General features: G+C 32.2%; 3 protein-coding genes across 5 annotated transcripts in view; 2 read left to right on the top strand and 1 right to left on the bottom strand.

Moving 5' to 3' along the window:
* Pex7 (peroxisomal biogenesis factor 7) overlaps window positions 1–3,359 on the bottom strand; it is a 100,630-nt gene extending 97,271 nt beyond the window's left edge. For both annotated transcript variants that reach the window (XR_016316319.1, XM_089701220.1), the window contains exons 1-2: window positions 3,186–3,359; window positions 1,576–1,789 (exon numbers count right to left, since the gene is read on the bottom strand). Coding sequence is in view for 1 of the 2 variants with exons in the window: in XM_089701220.1 (XP_089557346.1) it covers window positions 1,576–1,776 (201 nt within the window). In the remaining variant the exon portion in view is untranslated. The remainder of the gene's footprint in view (window positions 1–1,575; window positions 1,790–3,185) is intronic.
* Window positions 3,360–3,469: 110 nt separating this feature from the next.
* On the top strand, window positions 3,470–5,722 carry Arr2 (arrestin 2). The gene is made up of 6 exons (XM_089701138.1): window positions 3,470–3,871; window positions 3,963–4,169; window positions 4,317–4,448; window positions 4,522–4,873; window positions 4,954–5,148; window positions 5,220–5,722. The coding sequence occupies exons 1-6, from the start codon at window positions 3,683–3,685 to the stop codon at window positions 5,366–5,368; spliced, it is 1,224 nt and encodes a 407-aa protein (XP_089557264.1). The 5' UTR covers window positions 3,470–3,682; the 3' UTR covers window positions 5,369–5,722.
* A 5,629-nt stretch (window positions 5,723–11,351) lies between these two features.
* On the top strand, window positions 11,352–19,466 carry LOC149484867 (retinaldehyde-binding protein 1-like). Of its 2 annotated transcripts, none has more exons than XM_089700413.1 (6): window positions 11,352–11,584; window positions 16,667–16,823; window positions 17,231–17,348; window positions 18,086–18,220; window positions 18,553–18,766; window positions 19,210–19,466. In XM_089700413.1, the coding sequence occupies exons 1-6, from the start codon at window positions 11,581–11,583 to the stop codon at window positions 19,362–19,364; spliced, it is 783 nt and encodes a 260-aa protein (XP_089556539.1). In that variant the 5' UTR covers window positions 11,352–11,580; the 3' UTR covers window positions 19,365–19,466. The 2 variants fall into 2 exon arrangements, with proteins under 2 accessions (XP_089556539.1, XP_089556538.1); XM_089700412.1 differs by lacking the exon at window positions 11,352–11,584 and adding an exon at window positions 14,387–14,583 and having other exon boundaries at window positions 19,210–19,465.
* The last annotated feature ends 2,269 nt before the right edge of the window (window positions 19,467–21,735 follow it).

Below are 21,735 nucleotides of genomic sequence, written 5' to 3'. Positions count from 1 at the left end.
TTTATTTTTATTTTTTAGCTCAGTTTAGTAATAAATTTTACTAACAGTTCGTTTAATTATTTATGGTAGTACGTGTTTATTCAATAAAAGTTAAGTAGTAACTACCTACTATGCAGTCACTATTCCACGCGGACGAAGTCGCGGGCACAGCTAGTGAAAAGATAAGCCTCTTACTGGCCCACGTCAAGCTCTCACATAACTGCACTATTAGGGCTTCAAAAGGTTACTCCTACTATATTCTGTTCTCAATCGTGACCTAATGCAATAAACTTTAATGGGATTCAATCAGTTAACGGCCAATTTTAATAAATATTGTAAAATATTATTTTACGCCATGTTTTAATTTGTGGGGCGTTTAATAAAAAAAAAATTATGATGTCATTATTAACTGTATTTATTATTTATAATTAGATTTAACATTATATAACAGAAGAATGTTGTATGCAACTAAGGAAGGCTTAAAATTCTTATTATTCTAGGAGGTTCTGTGAGAGATTTTTTTTACAAAAAAGGAGGCTATGAGTACTCATAGATATGATAATAAAAATAATGCTAAAAGATGTGTACATGTATTTGGTACTTCAAGATTTGTACAAGCAATAGAAATGGTGTTATCCAGTTTATTTTTTTTTTTTTCAAATATGAAATTATTTCTTTCAAATAAGTTTATTAGTTTTCACATAGGTAAGTGATGTTTTCTGTTGAATACTATAGACTTGACTACAATATCTCATATCAACATACTTCCACCATTTTAATACTTCTTCTTTTGAAACTCTATATAACTATTTGAACTGTACAATATTTTCTGTGAAAGTATAGGAAATAAGTTTGTGGATAACACTTTGAAGTTTCATATAAGATTCTAAATATTTTCTTTCTATGAACCATTAAGATAGAAAAATGAAAAGAGATACATAATATGAGCCAGTTTCTGTTTGTAATGTTCAGATATTGATTTATGGGCAAATAGGTATTAAGGCTTCACCAGAAACTAGGAAAAAACTTATGTTTTATCTTTACTAAGAATCAAACTAAGAAATCATGGTTGTAAACTTAACACAAACCAATATTTTAAATATCATAGTTATGAAGCATTTACTAAAACATAAAAAACTCTGTATGCATTTATTCTTTCTTTTACCAGTAATAGACCATACTATCAAGCTTATAACAACACTAGCGGTCCGCCCCAGCTTCGCCCGTGGTACATATTTCGCAATAAAAGGTAGCCTATGTTCTTTCTCAGGGTCTAAAGATTATCTATGCCAAATTTCATTAAAATCGGTCCAGCAGTTTATGCGTGAAAACCATACCTACATACAAACCTTTCCTCTTTATAATATTAGTATAGACTAGACTTCCGCCCGCGGCTTCGCCCGCGTTTTCAAAGGAAAACCCGCATAGTTCCCGTTCCCGTGGGATTTCCGGGACAAAACCTATCCTATGTGTTAATCCAAGTTACCCTCTATATGGGTGCTAAATTTCATTGTAATCGGTTCAGTAGTTTATGCGTGAAAACCATACATACATACAAACCTTTCCTCTTTATAATATTAGTATAGATATACTCACAACATCAAACAATCCATCCGTCCATTCCAACTTCTGCAACTCAAGCACACTCGTTCCATCTGGAGCGATTTCCAGGAAGAACAATGTGCCGCCACCAGCCAGGCCATAGTACTGGCTCGTAGCCACTGCAAGGGCATCTGGCCGCGTTCTCGAGAATCTAACACTGTAGCCATGACGGCCAGGCGTCAGGAATGTGGGCATGCTGAGGGTGTAGCTGAAATATGATAAATGTTGGTGTAATAATCCATACTAATATTATAAATGCGAAAGTAACTCTGTCTGTCTGTCTGTTACTCAATCACGCCTAAACTACTGAACCAATTTGCATGAAATTTGGTATGGAGATATTTTGATACCCGAGAAAGGACATAGGCTACCTTTTATTGCGAAATAATAATATGTACCACGGGCGAAGCCGGGGCGGACCTCTAGTAGTTTAATAAAACTAAAAAAGCTTTTTATAGAAAACCGAACTAAAAAATTTCATCAAATTAGTGTATTGTCATCGGTCCTCAATAAATCTACAAAGTTTGAAAGAAATCTGGCCGTTTAAAGTGGGTCAAAATCGCACCCAAAGAAGTCGGTTACAAACAAACAAACATACAGGTGAAGCTAATATAAAGCGTGTAATTTAACTAGATTGAAGATAGATTATTCAAACAATCATATAATAATAATAAATAAATTTAATAAATATTTCGGCACAATTTTCACACACGGCACGATTTGATCCCATACTAAGCTTTCGCTTGTGTTATGGAAACCAGATGGCTGATAAACATACATATATAATTTTAAATAAATACTTATATAGATAATTAACACCCAGAAACATCTACGTTCATCACACAAATATTTGCCCCGGGGTGGGAATCGAACCCACGACCTCTGGATCGGAAGGCAGAGCCACTACCAACCAAGCCAACCGGCCAGTCATATAAGTACATACAACATGTTAACTTTATATAATTGAAACTAGATTGATAATAGAATATACTATAATCATATAAGAATGTACAACATGAGTTTGAACTATGAGTTGAACAAAAATAATTATGGGATATTGCTTTGTGGGTGCAAATATCTGAATAACCTATTAGGCAGTAGGCAAATGTCATAACTTTTAACATTACTTGAATACTAGTGCTAGTATGTAAAAAAATTGTATGAAAATGAACTTGAATAGAAATTTGTTGACCAAAATAACTGCTTGTTTACTATAACACCAATTAGTGATATAACCATTGGAGGCTATATCAAATTACTAATAAGTATAACCTTGTATTAAGCTACAGAGGCATTTTTAGAAATAAGACATCGAAATGGTTAGCCTTTTAGTTCATGGTGTATAAGCTAGACATCAAGTAAAAAACTATGAGAATATTTGCTAGTAATGGAATCTTCTAAAAGATTTAATCTATAATAAAAGGACTAGAACATATATGCGAAACTACACATTCTTACATGAAATATGCTTTATCTTTATATGCATTTTAAATACAATCATGTATAAGATAGTAAAATAACTATATACTGCCAGTTTACATTATTTCAAGACCAGTGAAATACATCGATAACTTTAACAGAAATAAACAAAATTAAATACTAACACATTCACATAGTCTCGTGTCGTTACTTGCGCTATCAAATCCCTAAAACCTTAAATCGTTATCATATAAGAATCTAATTGGATTAGTAGTGCTTATTTATTAGTGATTATTTTTAAAACTTGATAAATAAAACAATTTTCCTCGAAATTTAGCCCGATCAGAACTGTCAAAACACTCACGTCATTTTGACATTTCCTTGACCGATTTCCAAATTTTTTGCAGAGTAGTGTTGTGTACTATTTATCGATTATATTGTTACAAAACAACGTCATACGAGTTTAATCCAATTTGTCTCATACGAGTTAAATCTCATTACGTTGCTACTTTATTCTCAGGAAACCTCATAGGTTGCTAGTATAAATAGGTGGTAGAGGCCTAGGCTCATCACTTCTGGTGAACGCCTCACAGCCTAAACATTCCAAAAACAATCCAACTAAATACGAAAGTATACTAAGTTCAATTTTTCCTGTGGTCTCGTATCACTCTCCCCAAGCAAAATGCTTGATTACCTATCCCTTATCTTTGTGGTTGCCGTAAAGGTTTTCAAGAAAACCACCCCCAATGGAAAAATTACGGTTTACCTTGGCAAGCGTGACTTCATTGATCATATAGATTACTGCGATCCAATCGATGGAGTGGTGGTCGTTGACACCGACTACCTGAAAGGAAGGAAAGTTTACAGCCAGGTATAAAAGTGTTGTGAAATAGTGACGTTCTGTGCATCTTGTGATAAGTGAAGTGCATTCCCTGGATTTAAAATTATTTGTATCTGTGCAGCTCGTGACCACTTACCGCTATGGTAGGGAGGAAGATGAGGTTATGGGGGTCAAATTTTCCAAGGAAATGGTCGTCGGTACAGAACAGGTCGTCCCAATGGTCAACAACAAAATGGAACTGACACCCGTCCAGGAGAAACTTCTGAAGAAACTGGGCCCTAACGCCTTCCCATTCACCTTCAACTTCCCAGAGATGTCCCCTAGCTCGGTAATGAATTTATTTATTTTAACTTAAAGCAATCAAATGAAGATAACGATACGAAGGAAACATGATATTTTCACTTATCTATTTTAAATTAATATAAATTCAATAACTCATCGATTTTATTTATTATCGATTCTCATTCAATATTAGGTAACTCTGCAAGCATCCGATGAGGACCAAGGCAAGCCCATGGGCGTTGAATACTGCGTCCGCACTTACGTTGCCGAGAGCGAAGACCAGAAGAGCCACAAGAGGAGCTCAGTCACTTTGGCGATCAAGAAGGTGGTCTATAGTACAACTTTATCGAATACTTTGCTTTATAAAGCATACTACTAATTTTCCTTTTTTATAACAGCTTCAACACGCACCTGCCTCCCGAGGCCGCCGCCTTCCTAGCTCTCTCGTCAGCAAGGGCTTCACTTTCAGCAATGGAAAGATCAGCCTCGAAGTCACTTTGGACAAGGAAATCTACTACCATGGCGAAAAGATCTGCGCGAACATCATCGTTTCCAACAACTCCAGGAAATCGGTCCGCAACATCCGCTGCATGGTGGTCCAACACGTTGAAATCACCATGATCAACTCGCAGTTCAGCCGCCACGTCGCTTCCCTGGAAAGCCGTGAAGGTTGCCCAGTTACCCCCGGCGCCAGCCTGTCCAAGAGCTTCTACCTCGTACCCCTTGCTCGCAGCAACAAGGACATCCGCGGTAAACTAGATCCATGAAAAATTATTTCATATTTCTTTCCACATCAAACCGTTGCATTAATTATTTGTTTCGTGAAACAGGTGTGGCTCTGGACGGACACCTCAAGGAAGATGACGTCAACTTGGCCAGCTCCACCCTTGTAACCGAAGGCAAATGCCCAGCCGACGCTATTGGTATTGTCGTATCCTACTCCGTCCGTGTCAAGCTGAACTGCGGTACTCTTGGAGGCGAACTCGTTACCGATGTGCCATTCAAACTTCTTCACCCTGCTGAGGGTAAGGCATCGTACCAATAGAATGGTTCCTGTTTAAAAACGTTTTTTATTCATTGAATCTATCCATTCTAGGATCTGTTGAGCGCCAGCGATTCAACGCCATGAAGAAGATGCAATCCATTGAGCGACACCGCTACGAGAACTCTCTGTACACCAACGAGGAAGAGGACAACATTGTCTTCGAAGACTTCGCCCGCCTCAGGATGAACGAGCCAGAATAAGCAGACGGAGGATCGTAAATCGATAAAAAACCAAAAAAAAAGAAAAAAATATTAAAAAAACCAAAAAATAAATTACACGTAACCAAGCAAGTCAACCACGTAACTTATCTTCATTGATTGGCAACTATTGGCGACCCTTAAATACCTTAGAGTATAATCAACTCATTTGTATACTACCTTCATTATCATGACATTAATAAAAAATATAGTAAACGTTTATAATATTGAAAAATGTGAGGCATATATTATATTGTAATAACCAATTGTGTATCTGATTAAAAACATCATCCTTCATTGTATCCAACTTACCTTAAAAATTAAATAAAAAAAAATTCACCAGATTTACTGTGTTTCACTTTCACTGTCGACCTTTAACCTATTACAACTTTTAAATATAAAATGTTAAAGTTTAATGTGATCACGATAAAGTCCTGCACTACACTAACACTGTTTCGAAATGCATTACAGGAGCAAATATGACCACCTAAGCTCACCTATTATTGTCGTTTTTTTAATCGCAAGGGTCTTCATTCCCTACTTGATTTATGCACCTTTTTATCTCGACTATCATAACATTCTTATTCTTATGATATTTTGCATACATTGAATTCAATGCTTTTCTGACCACAAAAGAAATTAAACAAGCGAAATATTAATTGCTATATTTATTTAAAAGGCGTTTATTTTTAACGTAATTTGAAAATAAACCTGTCATATTTATACTAAACTGATAATATTACAAAGATAAGATGACATTATTCATTATCGATTTTTACTTGAACATAATAAAAATAAAAATAATGAATTAATACCATAGACAAATATATTCGTCCATGTTAATACCCAGATTATAGAGGTCAATTAAGGAAAGCTGGCATGTTCACAGTACTCACACTTATGCAATTTCACTTACAGTATGTTCAAAAATAAATGCGACTCTAGTTTCATTTTAGACTTGAATTGTAAAATGGTGCGTTGTAGATAAATATATGCAAATATAATTATGAAAGCTCTCATAATTTACCTGTAAAATTATAATTTAAAAGTAAATCAATTGATGAACTTAATTATTTATTCTAATAATAATCAATTGGATAAAAGTAATAATAATCATTCAATTATCAAATAATAATTAAATTTCAGGTCATAAAAACAATACAAATAACACGTGTACGCTCACTCCCAACACACGGATGGTTGTTTTGATAATGATTTAAATAAGGGACTTCTTCTGCAGTTGCGGAGCAGTCTTGTCCTGACTTTGGTCGAGTAAAGATATCTAAGAAATATTATATTTGTAGTAAGTACGTAATACCTACCAATACGCGCTAACAAATATGTGTTACCTACCGCAATAAGACATTGGTATTCAATTTTAAGTAAGAACAACCGATATTGTTTGTAAATTAATGTAAATGGTGATAACTCTGATTATTAATTAGTAATTTGATTTTTGAAAAAAAAATGCCGATTTTAGTCAAAATTTATATTTTTATAACAAGATCCTTATCATCCAAATTTCCACATTGGTGAGAAAAATTTACATTTCTAATGAAAATGAACAAAAAATTAAATAATTTTATTAAATACTGTAAAATAGTCTATAATTCTTCTATTTACTGTATCACAAAATTCTTCATAGATTTTTTAGATATTCGTACTACACCAACTACATCACCCTGTATTTATAAACAATTGCAAAATAAAAGCTACACATAGGCCGGGAGATACTGACACAAAATTTCGGGTCATTTGTAACAGAATGGCAGTTCTACAGGGGTCTTATTACGCAATGACAAAAAGAAAAATGATGGTCAGAACGCTGGTACCGGCGGACTAGTCGCGTGGGCGTTAGTCGAACTCGTCGGATAAATAGCGAAAGTCAAACGATTTGTAACACAAAAATTTTAGAATTTACCGATAGCCCATAAAAAAGATGTAGGCGGTAGTGTCATGCCATACTTTTCCGGTGTAACTTACAGCCCCCCATACCGACGCGATGCGTTGATTAAAAAAAAAAAACAATTCAACCATTTGTATCAGGCTAACTTTTGCACAGGTAATCATCATCGTGCAGACATTTACGAAAATCACCATGCCATACTTTTCGGACGATTCCAAATGGCTGCACGACGATGGTTACCTGTGCAAAAGTTAGCCCGGTACAAATGGTTGAATTGTTTTTTTAAATCAACGCATTCACGTCGGTAAGGCGGACTGTAAGTCACATCGTAAAAGTATGGCATGACACTACCGCCTACATCTTTTTTAAGGGCTATCGGTAAATTCTGAAATTTTTGTGTTACAAATCGTTGGACTTTCGCTATTTAAATCCGACGAGTGTGACTAACGCCCACGCGACTAGTCCACCGGTACCAGCGTTCTGACCATCATTTTTAGGGTTCCGTACCTCAAAAGGAAAAAACGGAACCCTTATAGGATCACTTTGTTGTCCGTCTGTCCGTCCGTCCGTCCGTCCGTCTGTCAAGACCCTTTTTCTCAGGAACGCGTGGAGGTATGAAGCTGAAATTTATATCAATTACTCAGGTCTACTGTCCCTTGAAGCTGTGAAAAAATCAAACTTCTAAGCCAACGCAATCAAAAGATATAGCCGTTTATGCCGCAAATTTTCGACACTTGCAAGGGAATCAAAACCTACAGGTTGCTTCCCGTGAACTCAGAATCTTGAAATTTGGTACGAAGCAACGTCTTATAGCATAGATAAAGGAAAAATTACGAAAACCATAAATTTTTAGTTACATCACATACGGAACCCTCGGTGCGCGAGTCCGACTCGCACTTGGCCGGTTTTTTCTTTTTGTCATTGCATACTAAGACCCCTCTAGACCGCCATCCTGTTACAAATGACCCGAAATTTTGTGTCAGTATCTCCCGGCCTAACATGTGCAATGTGTAAATGTGTTGACGTTCCAGCTCTTCTTAATATAGGTTTACCTCACTATGATGAAGTACAACCAAAGAGCTTTCATTGAAAAAAGATTCAATATTTGTATAGAAAAGGAAAAAATTAAAAATAAGTCGAGGCCTTACCTCTTAACCACCCATATTGATCCCACCTCACTGAACAATTTTTAATTTTAATGCTATGAAACTGTTTAATACATTAAAAGTAAAGCAAACATTAGAAATTTCAAATAACTATTTTTATACGCATTCATCCCATAAATACTTTTTATACTAATAATTTTAATAAACCTACATCGTATAGGATCTCACAATCTATGCTTTTTTGGTACACTTTTTAATAAGAAACTCACATACTTCCACTTCCGGCTCTAGAAAGTAAAATTTTTAATGCAAAAGAAAATTTTTATAAAACTTTTTGGTGATAATCACGCAAAACTATTTACTTCACTGTTTCCAAGTAGGTACCTATGATGGGTAATTATTAATATCGTAATTTTTGGTTATCTTTTGAAGTAGTTACCAATAATTTTCTGATGAATTCAATTTTTTTGCTTTGATAGTTTTTTTTAACTTCATAATCATTCATTCATAATTTATGAAATAACTTGACCAGACTATCTAGATTTGTCGTTGACCATAAAACGTAATTGAGTAAAGTTAAGTTAGTAATATAATAATTCGTAACAGCAAAAGACTTGTCTCAGTATCCTTGCCTTATCTGTGGCCTTATCCATTACATAACTACTGAAAGATTTTCTCACCAAAACTGGTCAAACGAGCTTTGGACAAAGGTTCCTTCATAAAGTTACAAAGGGTTCGTCCAAAACCAGTTTGACCGACTTATGTGGGAAAGGACAGTCGAATGACCTTTATTTGCATGTCACTTTTTTCTAAAGGGACCTTTGTTCAGTTAACGTCATAAAAATTTGTATGATAATGTACGTAAGTACTATGTACCAATATCGTATATTATGGAAATTACTAGATTTCCACCCGCGGCTTCGCCCGCGTTTTCAAAGGAAAACCCGCATAGTTCCCGTTCCCGTGGGATTTCCGGGATAAAACCTATCCTATGTGTTAATCCAAGTTACCCTCTATATGTGTGCTAAATTTCATTGTAATCGGTTCAGTAGTTTTTACGTGAAAGAGTCAAACATCCATACATCCATACAAACTTTATTTAACTTTAAGATTGTAACTAGGTAAGTATTCTGTTAATGTCCGCATCGTTTGACTCTTTAGATTTTTATAGATATATCTAGTAACCTAAGTTGTGTTTGTGAATTAGTAGAATCTTCTAAATTGTGCTAATGTGACAAAAGGATACCTAGACGTAATAAAATTTAAACAATGGTTTATGATATCAACACACTGATATGAATTGCACAATGATGTAATTCACAAACAATGATGATTGATCAGACAGTATTTTCGAATGAATATGTTATATTATGGTAGAGTCTAATTTCTTACTTTGTATTTTTGTAGAGTGCAGTAGTCTTCTGAAGTCAGTACTCGGCTCAGGTCATACGAAGGTGTGACATAGGCTGTTTTTATTTCATCCCAGGTATTTGTTTTTATTTTTATAGCGGCGAGTAGATAGTAGATACATAAAAGGTTATTCAATTTTTTGCGCCATCCTAAAGATCAGATTATTTTTGAAAGAAGCAAAAACAGATACATATATTATCAGCTTATTCTGTATTCAAGACAGATATATACGTATTCACTTTTTCTGTATTCTCTTTTATTCATTAGGAAAGATTCTTATTAAAATTTTACAATTAATAGAAAATATTCGATACCAATATCTTCATAATACAATATGTAAATCATTATATTTACAGTTTACACAGTACACTAAGCAGTAAAAGGTGATGAACTGTAAAATTCAATACAAAACAAACAACGAAGCTTTTTTCATCTCGCGCGTGGCTACAACAATACTTACATACATCAATGGGGTACACGCAGTCTCCCCTTTATGCAGTTAAGATGAAAGGGAAGGCATATTGTATATTTTATAATTATTTGAATACGTTTCAAATGTAGGATAATAAATGTTAAAAGATGTTTGGAAAAAGTATCTATTTGTTTCACGGTGTACCGTGATCTACATGAACCGCATGTAATGATGTAAATATGTAGTAAAATATCTTGTTTAGGTTATGGTTAGGTACTTTCATTCAAAACTCATTGTTACATGATATTATCATTGGTAATTTGTACATTTTTAACTAAGGAAATAATTTTGGACCTTTTCACATATTCCGTTAACTAGAGTTACTAAGTACATGAAAATTTTCATTGGAATTTTCGATAGTTTCAAATAGGTATTTTAACAAACAAACTACAGCCCACATGTAACGGTGAATAATAATCAAACTGATAACACTTCATTGTTTGAACTAACTTTTATGTAGCCCTCATGAGAAATTTTGTTACTCCTTGACCCTTAATTTAAATATTTTTAAGGGGCGCAAAGACAGGAACACTTATACACCATAGGATATTATGTTTTCTCAGAGAACATACTTGTAATTTTTCACAATTTACATATCTTCATCAAATTTTATTTTAGTCTGTACCTAGTTAATTAACAAAATACATTTAAAAAGAAATAATTTTTCTAATTAAATAATCGGTCTAATATATAATCATTATTTTTTTTAATCCAGGCACTTGTGGACCTACTAAATTTTTCTTCCAACCTTATCGGTGACGGCTTATATTATAATAATATAATCAATGGAACAATAAAAAATCCTAGAATACCTTTGCAAAACTTTCTCAGGACGAAACTGGTCAAACCAGTTGTGGACAATGGTGTCTATGAAGACACTGCCCCTTAAATTGCAAGGGTTCGTCCAAAACCAGTTTGACCGCTTTGTGTGGGAAAGGACAGTCGAATGACCCTTTATTTGCATGTCTTAGGTGAAGGTGAAACTATTATTATGCTAACGGTACAACCCTTCCGCGTGGCAAGTGTAAAGGGATCTTTTGTGCTTAAACTTTTTATGGCATGCCATATGAAACCTTATGTTATAGTGTTAGAGTTGAAATTATATTGCATTATATGTTTGTAGTGCTGGACACATTGCTATCTAAGAACTGGTTTGGAATGAAAGTGCAGGAAGGGCGGACAGGAACGGTCTTAGAACGTGACAACGGTTATTTTGCAAGGATTGTACGATCTATGGGAATTTTGCTATTATTTGGTCAAAATTAATAGGCATACTATTGTTGTATAAAATTATAGTGTTTTTTAAAGAGCAGTTTGATAAATGGGTATTTATTTAATTAATTTTATAACAATTCAAGATCCGTTAAAAGAATATTAGGTACACAATATTATGCTAAATGAAAAAGAATGTACGCAACTACTTCTAACAGCAAAATCTAATAGAAATAATTATATGAACAAATTTTATAATTTAGGGTTAAATTTTTAGTTTTCAGAATTAAATTGAAAGTGTGCTTTTGACCTCTTACTGTATCGGTTAATGAACTTTATAAAAAACCTAATGATCTCTATCCTTAGGCTTGATAAGACTTCATGAAAGTGAGAACATACACACTGTGAGTACCATAAAAATAAACATACCTACTAACAATAAATAAGTAAGCGATTATATTCAATAATCGCTATGTAGGTTATCGCAATATAATTAAATTATAAACCTTGAAATTAGATGCACAAGTTTATCTTAATACAGATATAAAAAAGTTCATAATAATATTATTTATATATTAAATGTGTAGTTACTTACATAGGTATAGATAATTATAGTGATAATATAGCAATCTTGTTGAGTTCTTATAATGCGGCGTTGTTGAGTAAACATCCAAAATATATTATTGTGAATCCATTATATAATGAAGAATGTTACTAGGTATGCCAAATCCCTTGAAATTGTGTCTCAGTAAAGCCTGTATGTATACAAATACACTAGTTTTTGTCGTAGTCAAAAATACCAAGTAGTTTTGATTTTATACGCATTCAAAGTTTCGAAAAATATCGAGTCCCGCTAATAGTCACGTGACCGCTTGTGACGTCACGTCACAACGCACCGCGCGGCCGCGTCCCCGCGCGGTGTGTATAAAGCAAAATTACCAATCTTCTATTGGATGATACGTGTAATATTCAAGACCAAATCTAAAAAATAAAATATATATCAAACTAGATGATATGTTCAACGATTCTGTTTAATCAAAAACATAAAATATTAAAATTTACTCGATAAAAAAAATTACCAAGTTAGCTCTAATTTCCACACTTTTACGTTTTCTACTTGACATGGTAATACTTATTATGATTTTTTTTTCATAAACAATTATATTAAAACATTTGCAAGATATTTGTCAATCATTTTGTGTAATTACTTTTAGTTTTGGTTTTATTTTTGGCGCTCTTTTTTTCTCGAGATAAACGTTTGGTTTTGTCACGATAAAAGTGGTTTATCGCAGATAAAACCAAAACTAAAAGTAATTACTCAAAATGCTCTGACAAATATCTTGCAAATGTTTTAATATAATTGTTTATGAAAAAAAAATCATAATAAGTATTACCATGTCAAGTAGAAAACGTAAAAGTGTGAAAATTAGAGCTAACTTGGTGATTTTTTTTTATCGAGTCAATTTTAATATTTTATGTTTTTGATTGAACAGAATCGTTGAACATATCATCTAGTTTGTTATATATTTTATTTTTTAGATTTGGTCTTGAATATTACACGTATCATCTAATAGAAGATTGGTAATTTTGCTTTATACGCACCCTAGTATCAAGTCGGCAGCGCTGTAGTAGGTGTTATAGCTTGCGCAGTATTTTGATGGGTTTTCGTCCGCGAATTTCGTTAATAGTCCAATAATAGTAATTATTATTCATTTAATAAAATAACAGTCATGCCAAAGTTTCATCTTTATTTAATAGTTTCTCAAAATATTCTATACGATTGCGTTCTCTACGATCTCTGAGGTTTATCTTCATTTTCCTGTTGACATTTGAATTTGTGTGGAACTATGCCCTGTTTTTGTTTAATTCTTCCCCCGACCAACTTATATTTTAGTATAGTTCTCCATATCATTCTCAACTTAAAACAAGAAAAAATCTTACTAGCCATCTACCTATACTTAGCCCATACGAGCAGAGCAGAAGCACAGTCTAGTATAGATTAAAACTTGTATAGAAAACAAAGGATAACGCAAAACAGCTGCAATGTTCTCAAAATATTATAATATGTAGCTTACTTCCTTTGTAACTATAAAAAACAACTTATCCGACGAATTGGTAGTTGTATTTTTACATTTAGGAACAACACATGATTTTCTGGTATTTGGATTGGACATTTTTAAAAGTATTTAATTATAATTTCGACGGCGCGGGCGCGCGATCGCTAGCGGACTGAGTGAGCCAGATTGAGCGTGTTGTGGTGTGACGTCACACCATCACCGGGCGTTTACAACTTGTTTTACTTCTAAATCGGAAAATAATTGACGTATCGAAGTAATTTTTTCACTAGTATTATTTATTTTTGACAGAGAATATGGAGTGCTAATAATCAAAATTAGTGAACATTCTCCATTAAAGACACACGTATAAATTTAATTAATTAATTATACTTAAGTTAATTAATTGCTAGACCATTCTAATTATAATACAATAACATTCTCACAATATATTAACTAACCTTTGTTTTCTAGAAATAAATTTAAATAATAAAATCGGTGTTAAAATTTTATATCACCTCGCTGAGATTGTAAAGACGTGACATCATACATATTAATAATTGTAGCATTTAGTTGCACTATATTTTTAAAATTCTCAAGTAATTTTTTCGGTTTTCATTATAAATAACATCTTTTTTGGAGATTAAAAATGTGCATCCAAGGAAATTATTAAAATCAATTACCTATTTAAGTTAAGGACACTTGGATAATAATGGTTGAGTATAATAAAATAATCCAAGTTTGATCTTACACCTTTTTAATTATTCATTTTTATTCCATAGCGTTTTTCCTCATAATGTAATAATAGGTTGCTGTCAAATACGTTATATTAATAAAGTTGTAAGCAAATTACATCTACCAGTTTAAAATATACATCTGAAGTGAATAGACACATAAAATGTCGCAAGAGCAAAATAAAGTGTTTCGTTTTCATCCGGATACATTTGATGTAGTTAAAAAAGAAATAAACTTGGCCAAAGAAGATGACATGAAAGAAGCCGTTCGAATTCTTAGGGAATGGGTGCAGATGCAGCCTCACTTCAGGACGAAAGACTTCCGTTAGTATATTATTATTTATTTTTTGTTTTGCTAATAATATATGGACATAACTTTTTTTATAATTAAGAGGAATGCTCTCTTTCACTGAGGAGGTATTTGTAAATTGTAAGATACAATTATTTTTAGTTTTTAAGTGTACAATGTAGATACCTAAACAATTAATTAATTGTGTTATGTTTATCAAAATAAATATTAAGTTTAATTATTTACATTGGTCTGAGACTATTGATAGATAACTTTATGCAAGATATGTTACATATAAATAATTTTAGGGTAGATAAGAACATTGTTCCGATTAACGTTTCAGCTTTTCAAAATAAAGACGTACGTAATTTATATCTGAATATAATATTTAAAATTTTGCCCGTGCCCGGCAATAAAATAGAAAAATAAGATGCTCGCTGATTGACGTGTTTAATTAAAATAATAACAGTACCATAAAATAATACACGACTCTTATTATATCTATCAACTCGGAGCTTTTCAAAATATATGCACAGTCGTTTAAAAACCTGTCATATTAATTATGTACCGTATTACAAAAAATACATAAATTACCATATATACTAAACAGCCCATTGTCAAAAAGCTATAAAGCAGCCAAGGTCCCGAATCCAAAATTATTTTTATGTATGGTCATAAAAACATTGTAATTATCAGCTTACCATTTTTTTAAACTTTACGAGTAACTAGGTAGGTATGCATACAAATTTATTTTTCCTTGTATCTGTGGAATTTGATATTTCGGTTTTATGGCATTCAAATTCTTTAGAAATAAAAATTTTAAAGAATAGAAAAAACTGAAACTGAAGAAAGGCAGAAGACGCGGGTTCGAATCCCACCTCGTTATATTTTTTTTTCTATTAAGTACGTTATGCTTGTACTTAGATATGTCTCTACATATCTACGTATATTATCTTTATCATAATATCATCTTAATAATTACAGATACGATTTTTAGTTTTCCAAAAAAAAACTGCTTTTAATGCCCATTTTTCTATGACACAAATTTCATCTAGTAGCTTAGCACATATGGTACCCAAAATAAACTGTAGTTTATAATTTCTGTGTCAAAAACTCATCAACTAATAAAATCTGATACCTAGTCCATTTTTGGATGAACGATTAACACATCTCCATATTCACAATTTTTCACTTCTATACTTAATTATTAATACATATAAGTTTAATGGACTTTATTATATTTTATTAAATATTAATTTGTCTCTGTTCACAATTACACAGTTAAAAGTAGTGATTAAATATAATCATTTTAATCGTGTTTTTTATCAAGGTTGTGAGACATAATTCTGTTTGTAGGCAGAGTTACTTATAAATTATATAAGTACTTATCATATTTTATTTCTCAGTATGTCCAATTGACCTTAAGTTAATAACAGGTATTCGTTTTTAAACCAATTAATTACTGTCTTATTGATCTCATGCGTGATTTACGAGAGATCTTAGATTTTGAGGCCTAAAGGGCTATGTGTTATGAATGTTTTTTTTTGTAGTCAGGTCCAATTGAAATAAAATTATGTCAGTCATAGTTTAACTAGTAATTTAATACCTGCTACGTTCCGCTCTGTATAAAATGATTAATCACGACTGACGGCATTCAACAAATAACCTTTAAATATTTAGTCGAAAAGAAAGAAATGATGTTATGATAAAAGTTGACCCAAAAGTTTTATATTATCTGTAATTGACCTATGCACGTAGACGAACCCGAAATTTGATGTTGATAATTTACTCGCTCTACATATAAACAAAATAAAAAATATCAATTTAGTGGTTTTGATTTTATCTATACTAATATTGTAAAGAGGAAAGGTTCATATGTATGTATGTATGTATGTATGTATGTATGCTTTTTACGCATAATAAACAATAAATCGATCATGCACCTACTGTTGAAAGAATTCAATTGTGTTTCAGTTTATCTTTTAAGAAAATGGAGGTAGTATCCTATCTCTTTATAGTTGAAGAGATAGAGTACCCAGATTTCAGTTAATAATTTTAGTTTCTGCTTTAGAGTTTAGACCAATCACATAAATAATTTGATAAATATTATCGTTACAGCTGATTCGTATTTAGAAAGATGGATTGTGGTGTCCAAAGGGTCGGTCGAAAAGGCGAAATCTCGCTTGGACAGAATGTGTACAATGCGAACTCTATTGCCCAATTTCTTCAAGGAGTCAGACATAACACAGGATTTCAACGGTTTAAGTGATAAAGTGTGAGTTTGTTTGTTTTATTTTACAGCATTCTAATGCTTTATAAATATGTATGTATTAGAAAAAAATCTATACAGAGGCTGGACTCGATCCCGCGTCTTTCGCCAAGTGTGTGTTGTTTTTGTTTATTTTTGTTGTTATTCAGATTACGTCATGGTAAAAAAATGATAAATTATTGAACTGAACTGAAATGTACAAAACCAAAGGACATTAAAAACAGATTAGTTATCAACAAAAAATTAGTTGTTAATTGAAGAAATAAGAAGCTTAAAAAATAACAACAACCAAATGGATTAGTCACATTTTTAAATCACTAGTACCTAGTAGTATATTTATTCATAATCATAAATAATAATAATGGTCAATACTATCAACATTTATCCGTTATCTGATGAGCTTTATTTTACAGCGTTGCCGTCATCTGTCCAAAGCTTACGAAAGAACATCACAGAGTGATTGTAACAAAGACCCTTGTAAATGATGCAGCTGCTGAATTTTTATCCATGTTTTATAAATTTAGCATATACGTAAGTTTTAAAATAATCTTACTGTCATATAAACAAATGCTTCATGATCAAAATATATAAAAAAATGTAATAGTTTAAGTAAGTTTAAGTTGACATAAAATTACTTATTAGTCTTGTAGGCTAGATTGTAATTTATATAAGGTGCCTGCTACATATTTTAGATAAGAAACCTTATAAAAATTGTAATAGTTGCTACTAGCAAAAAACAGAACTGTATGAAAGCCCGAAAAGTTTGTTTATCTACCAAAAAAGAACAATGGCAGAATAATAAGTAGTTGATAAAAAAATTGCATCTAGGATTGTTATTTATTTAAAATTAATTTAATTATACAAGTATAATAATCTATTTTAATTAAGGCCACCGAAAAAAACATTCATTTTTGGGAATATCACATGACTTTTTTGTTACTATTCAAGTTTTGCCAATATTCATAGAACGGCTCGCACTTGACCTTTTTTTATTAACACGCTTTTATTAGCTTCACCTGTTTGTGAAATGTATGTTTGTCATATAACTGACTCCTTTAGACTCGATTTTGACCCACGTTTATTTCAAACTTTGTAGACTTGACATGGATCGACGACAATACAATCATTTCACGAGTCTACGCGTGTTTTTAGTTTTTTATAACTACCTAGTATATAATTATATTATATTATATATAATATACAATTTATATCCCTGTAATTGTTTCTGTAAGATAGCTCCAAATACCTACTACCTATTGTAATTTCAGATTGGTGAAGTTTTGAGAAAATACGATTATGTAATGGGTCTTCATTGCGTCTACGATTTACAATCACTGGATATGGTCAAACTAATCTCAAAGATGAACGTGGTCGAATTTAGAAATATTATAACCGTTTTCCTGGTAAGTTTTTAAATACATGTAAAAATAAATGTCTGATTATCTTATTAAATTAGTCCTTTGAAAATAATAAAGAATTGAAACGAAAATAAGAATACTGCATGTTGTTTCCATTTCATGAAATAGACGAAAAAAATATGATAAGTAAGAAACTGAAATCTAAACTTATTATAGAGGAAAGAGAATTGATTTTTTAAATTCTAGACCGATTTTAAAAATCGTTTTATTTTTAGAAAGCTGCATCCGTGTAACGTAATAAAATATTATATGTAGTTAACTCCTGTGAATTTTTAATAAGAAAAATAGTCATTTTACTTTAAAATTATATATTTCAGGAAGGATACAGTATGAGAGTCAAGGGTATACATTTAGTATCACAGTCGAAAAGCATCGAACTTTTTCTAAATATTGCCAGAACAATTCTGAAGCCTAAGATAATTAGTCGTATGCACGTACATAAGTCTTATGATGATCTACACGAGTTTATCGGAAAAGATGTTCTTCCACCAGAATTTGGAGGCAATGAAAGATCTATTTTTGAATTGCATGGTAAGTAATTATCACTAACATTGCTTTATAGTACAAATTCTATTCTTTATGCTATTGCAAATTGTTTCTGATTCTATGCTCTACATATATATCACTATTATTTTCAATAGTGTTTGTTTCCTTTTTCAACAAACAATTGAGCTGGGAATGTCTTTTCGCTAAGAGATCTCGGTCTGGATATTGATATTCTTATTATTGTACGATGCAATCTAAGCCTAGGTTCTAATCTATACTAATATTATAAAGACGAAGAGTTTGTTTGTTTGTTTGAACGCGCTAATCTCAGGAGCTACTGGTCCGATTTGAAAAAGAGGTTAAATACCCCATTTATCGCGGAAGGCTATAGGCTATATATCATCACGCTAAAAGGAGCGGAGCAATGCGGGTAAAACCGCACAGCACAGCTAGTTAAATATAATACTAAGGTTACAATTAAATTTCAGACGATCTAATAGATGTGTTATCAACGAAAGAGTTCAGAGAGTGGTCCCACTACATGTACAATGCTCGCACTGACGAGGAGCTCCGACCAAGTGGAAAATTCAATGAAGACTACGCTGGAACACCTGGAACATTTAGAATATTGAGTCTAGATTAAATTTTGAATTCGTTAATAATAAAAAATTATGGTTTTTTTTTTAGTGCGGGCACAGACCACAGTTAATAGAGGTTTTTGGCGGTGATAGTGTCAGTAGGTGTAAAAAAAATATTCTCGCCGTGACAGATTATTTAATACATACAGTGATATTATGTCTAAACTGCATGTCTAGACATAGATTAAAAGGTTTTAAAATGTCGCAATATCTGTATATTTTAGGTAATAAAGTAACATATAGGTATAAGGTATCAAAAAACATATGATTAATTAATTTTTATTTATTTTACTTGTTTTATGGTTATGGTAAGTACACAAGATCTGCATATTCTGATTCATGAAGTTCAAAGTCTTTGCTATTTTTGGTTTTATGGCATTCAAATGCTTTATAATTTTATAAGTTCAATGTGTAAATGATAATTAATATGCCACCGTTTTGCATGCAAAATAGACACAAACTATAATCACCCTCTATAATTAACATACCCAGTTAGTTCTTTTTCTCAATAAAACACCTTTCGATACACCATATATTTTTTTAAATCATTGCAAGTAAATATTGTTCGTTTAGTAGGTACTTCGTCCATTAAAACATAAAAACGACTGAAAAAGTTTCAGTTTTCAATTAAGAAATTAGTATATACTTGGATTATCCAGTCAGCATTCGATACAGTAAATAAATATTACTATTTCAAATGCTCAACTAATCTATAATTCTTGACCTTAATTTGCAATCAGTGGTCAATTATTTAGGTACTTTTTATCTAAGAACCTACTTAAATACAGACCAATAAAATTAAATGATAAAAACTAAAAAGTTGCAAATTGAAATAATTATAAATTTACTTTTCTGTAGTCTACTAAATAATGATTGGTAAATAATATTAACAATTACGTTATAATCGTTACTAAAATTTTTCATGGCAAAATTTCAACATATTGTTATAAAATAACGATAGGATGTAAAATTGCTAGACTTTTTGGTCCGATTAAAAAAACGTGGACTGTGACGTGGGCATACGTGGGCCCCAGAAAAACATTTGAAAACTTTCACGCTTTTCCAGTCATCGAAAGTATAAAATATAATATAAAATTAAAACTATATCTTTCTCTTTCTTATATGTAAGGGATATTTCAAAAAATCCTTGATAAATGGAGATGAGAGGGATCTACTTGACTTTGGGGTCCATATTTTCGGCACGCGACGAACAATAACTTTTGACTCCCCTTCTTGAATTTATCCATAATTATTATGCTTGTTTAAATAAATATAATTTTATTACTTTCTACTGTTAATAAGTAGATAGTTCTTTAAAACTTCTTAGAGATTCATTAATTGAATAAAATGCTCTCACCATCAGAAGTTTATGTATTTCTTAAAAAAAATATTTTAATTAAATATCCTACAAACAATTTTATCAATAAAACAATAAATGCCACACTGTATTAATTTTCAGATACTTTTTCCTGGTAAAACAATAACAATTTTATACGCATGTACAACGAACAAATATGAAATAACAATAGTGACCTATCTATTTCAATGATGATAGCGAAATTCCCACATGACCGCGAACAATCCTTGCGAAATAACCGTTGTCACGTTCGACTATTCCTGTCCGCCCTTCCTGCACTTTTAGACCGGGAGATACTGACACAAAATTTCGAGTCATTTGTAACAGGATGGCGGTTCTACAGGGTTCTTAGTACGCAATGACAAAAAGAAAAATGATGGTGTGAACGCTGGTACCGGCGGCTTAGTCGCGTGGGCGTTAGTCGAACTCACTCACGTTTGTAACAGTATGGCACTTATTTTTCCTGGAAGTTTGAGGATCAAAGAATATAAATACAAAATTTCAAAGATCTAGTTGTTGGAAATCTTTACTTATATAAATTCATACTAAATTAATTTTTCAAGTATGACAGCACTTTTTCCCCCTACTAGAAGTATGGCAAATATAATAATGGTCACATTTTATCAAATACTCTCCAAAAATCCAAATGCAATACTGGTACAAAAAGTTTGGCGAAATAAATTTTTTTTGCAGATTTTCGGCGGTATGGCGACCATTTGGAATCGTCCGAAAAGTATGGCATGGCGATTTTCGTAAATGGCTGCACGACGATGGTTACCTGTGCAAAAGTTAGCCTGGTACAAATGGTTGAATAATTGTTTTATTTAAATCAACATATTCGCGTCGGTATGGCGGGCTGTAAGTCACACCGGAAAAGTATGGCATGACACTACCGCCTACTTCTTTTTTATGGGCTATCGGTAAATACTAAAATTTTTGTGTTACAAATCGTTTGACTTTCGCTATTTTTCCGACGAGTTCGGCTAACGCCCACGCGACTAAACCACCGATACCAGCGA

Source organism: Colias philodice, chromosome 11 (assembly GCF_061535455.1).
Source record: "Colias philodice isolate Cphi_HAF_F1 chromosome 11, ilColPhil1 Martin Lab GWU primary, whole genome shotgun sequence".
Taxonomy (NCBI): domain Eukaryota; kingdom Metazoa; phylum Arthropoda; class Insecta; order Lepidoptera; family Pieridae; genus Colias; species Colias philodice.
Note: the sequence above shows the minus strand (reverse complement) of the source record. Positions and strands in the feature narration are given on the sequence as shown.

Excerpts from the sequence above, each read along its gene's own strand:
- Arr2 (XM_089701138.1), top strand. The coding sequence starts at position 3,683 with ATGCTTGATTACCTATCCCTTATCTTTGTGGTTGCCGTAAAGGTTTTC. Across the intron at positions 3,872-3,962 it reads GAAGGAAAGTTTACAGCCAG|CTCGTGACCACTTACCGCTA; the intron begins GTATAAAAGTGT and ends GTATCTGTGCAG. Across the intron at positions 4,170-4,316 it reads CAGAGATGTCCCCTAGCTCG|GTAACTCTGCAAGCATCCGA; the intron begins GTAATGAATTTA and ends ATTCAATATTAG.
- LOC149484867 (XM_089700412.1), top strand. The coding sequence starts at position 14,424 with ATGTCGCAAGAGCAAAATAAAGTGTTTCGTTTTCATCCGGATACATTT. Across the intron at positions 14,584-16,666 it reads CTTCAGGACGAAAGACTTCC|CTGATTCGTATTTAGAAAGA; the intron begins GTTAGTATATTA and ends TTATCGTTACAG. Across the intron at positions 18,221-18,552 it reads ATATTATAACCGTTTTCCTG|GAAGGATACAGTATGAGAGT; the intron begins GTAAGTTTTTAA and ends TATATATTTCAG.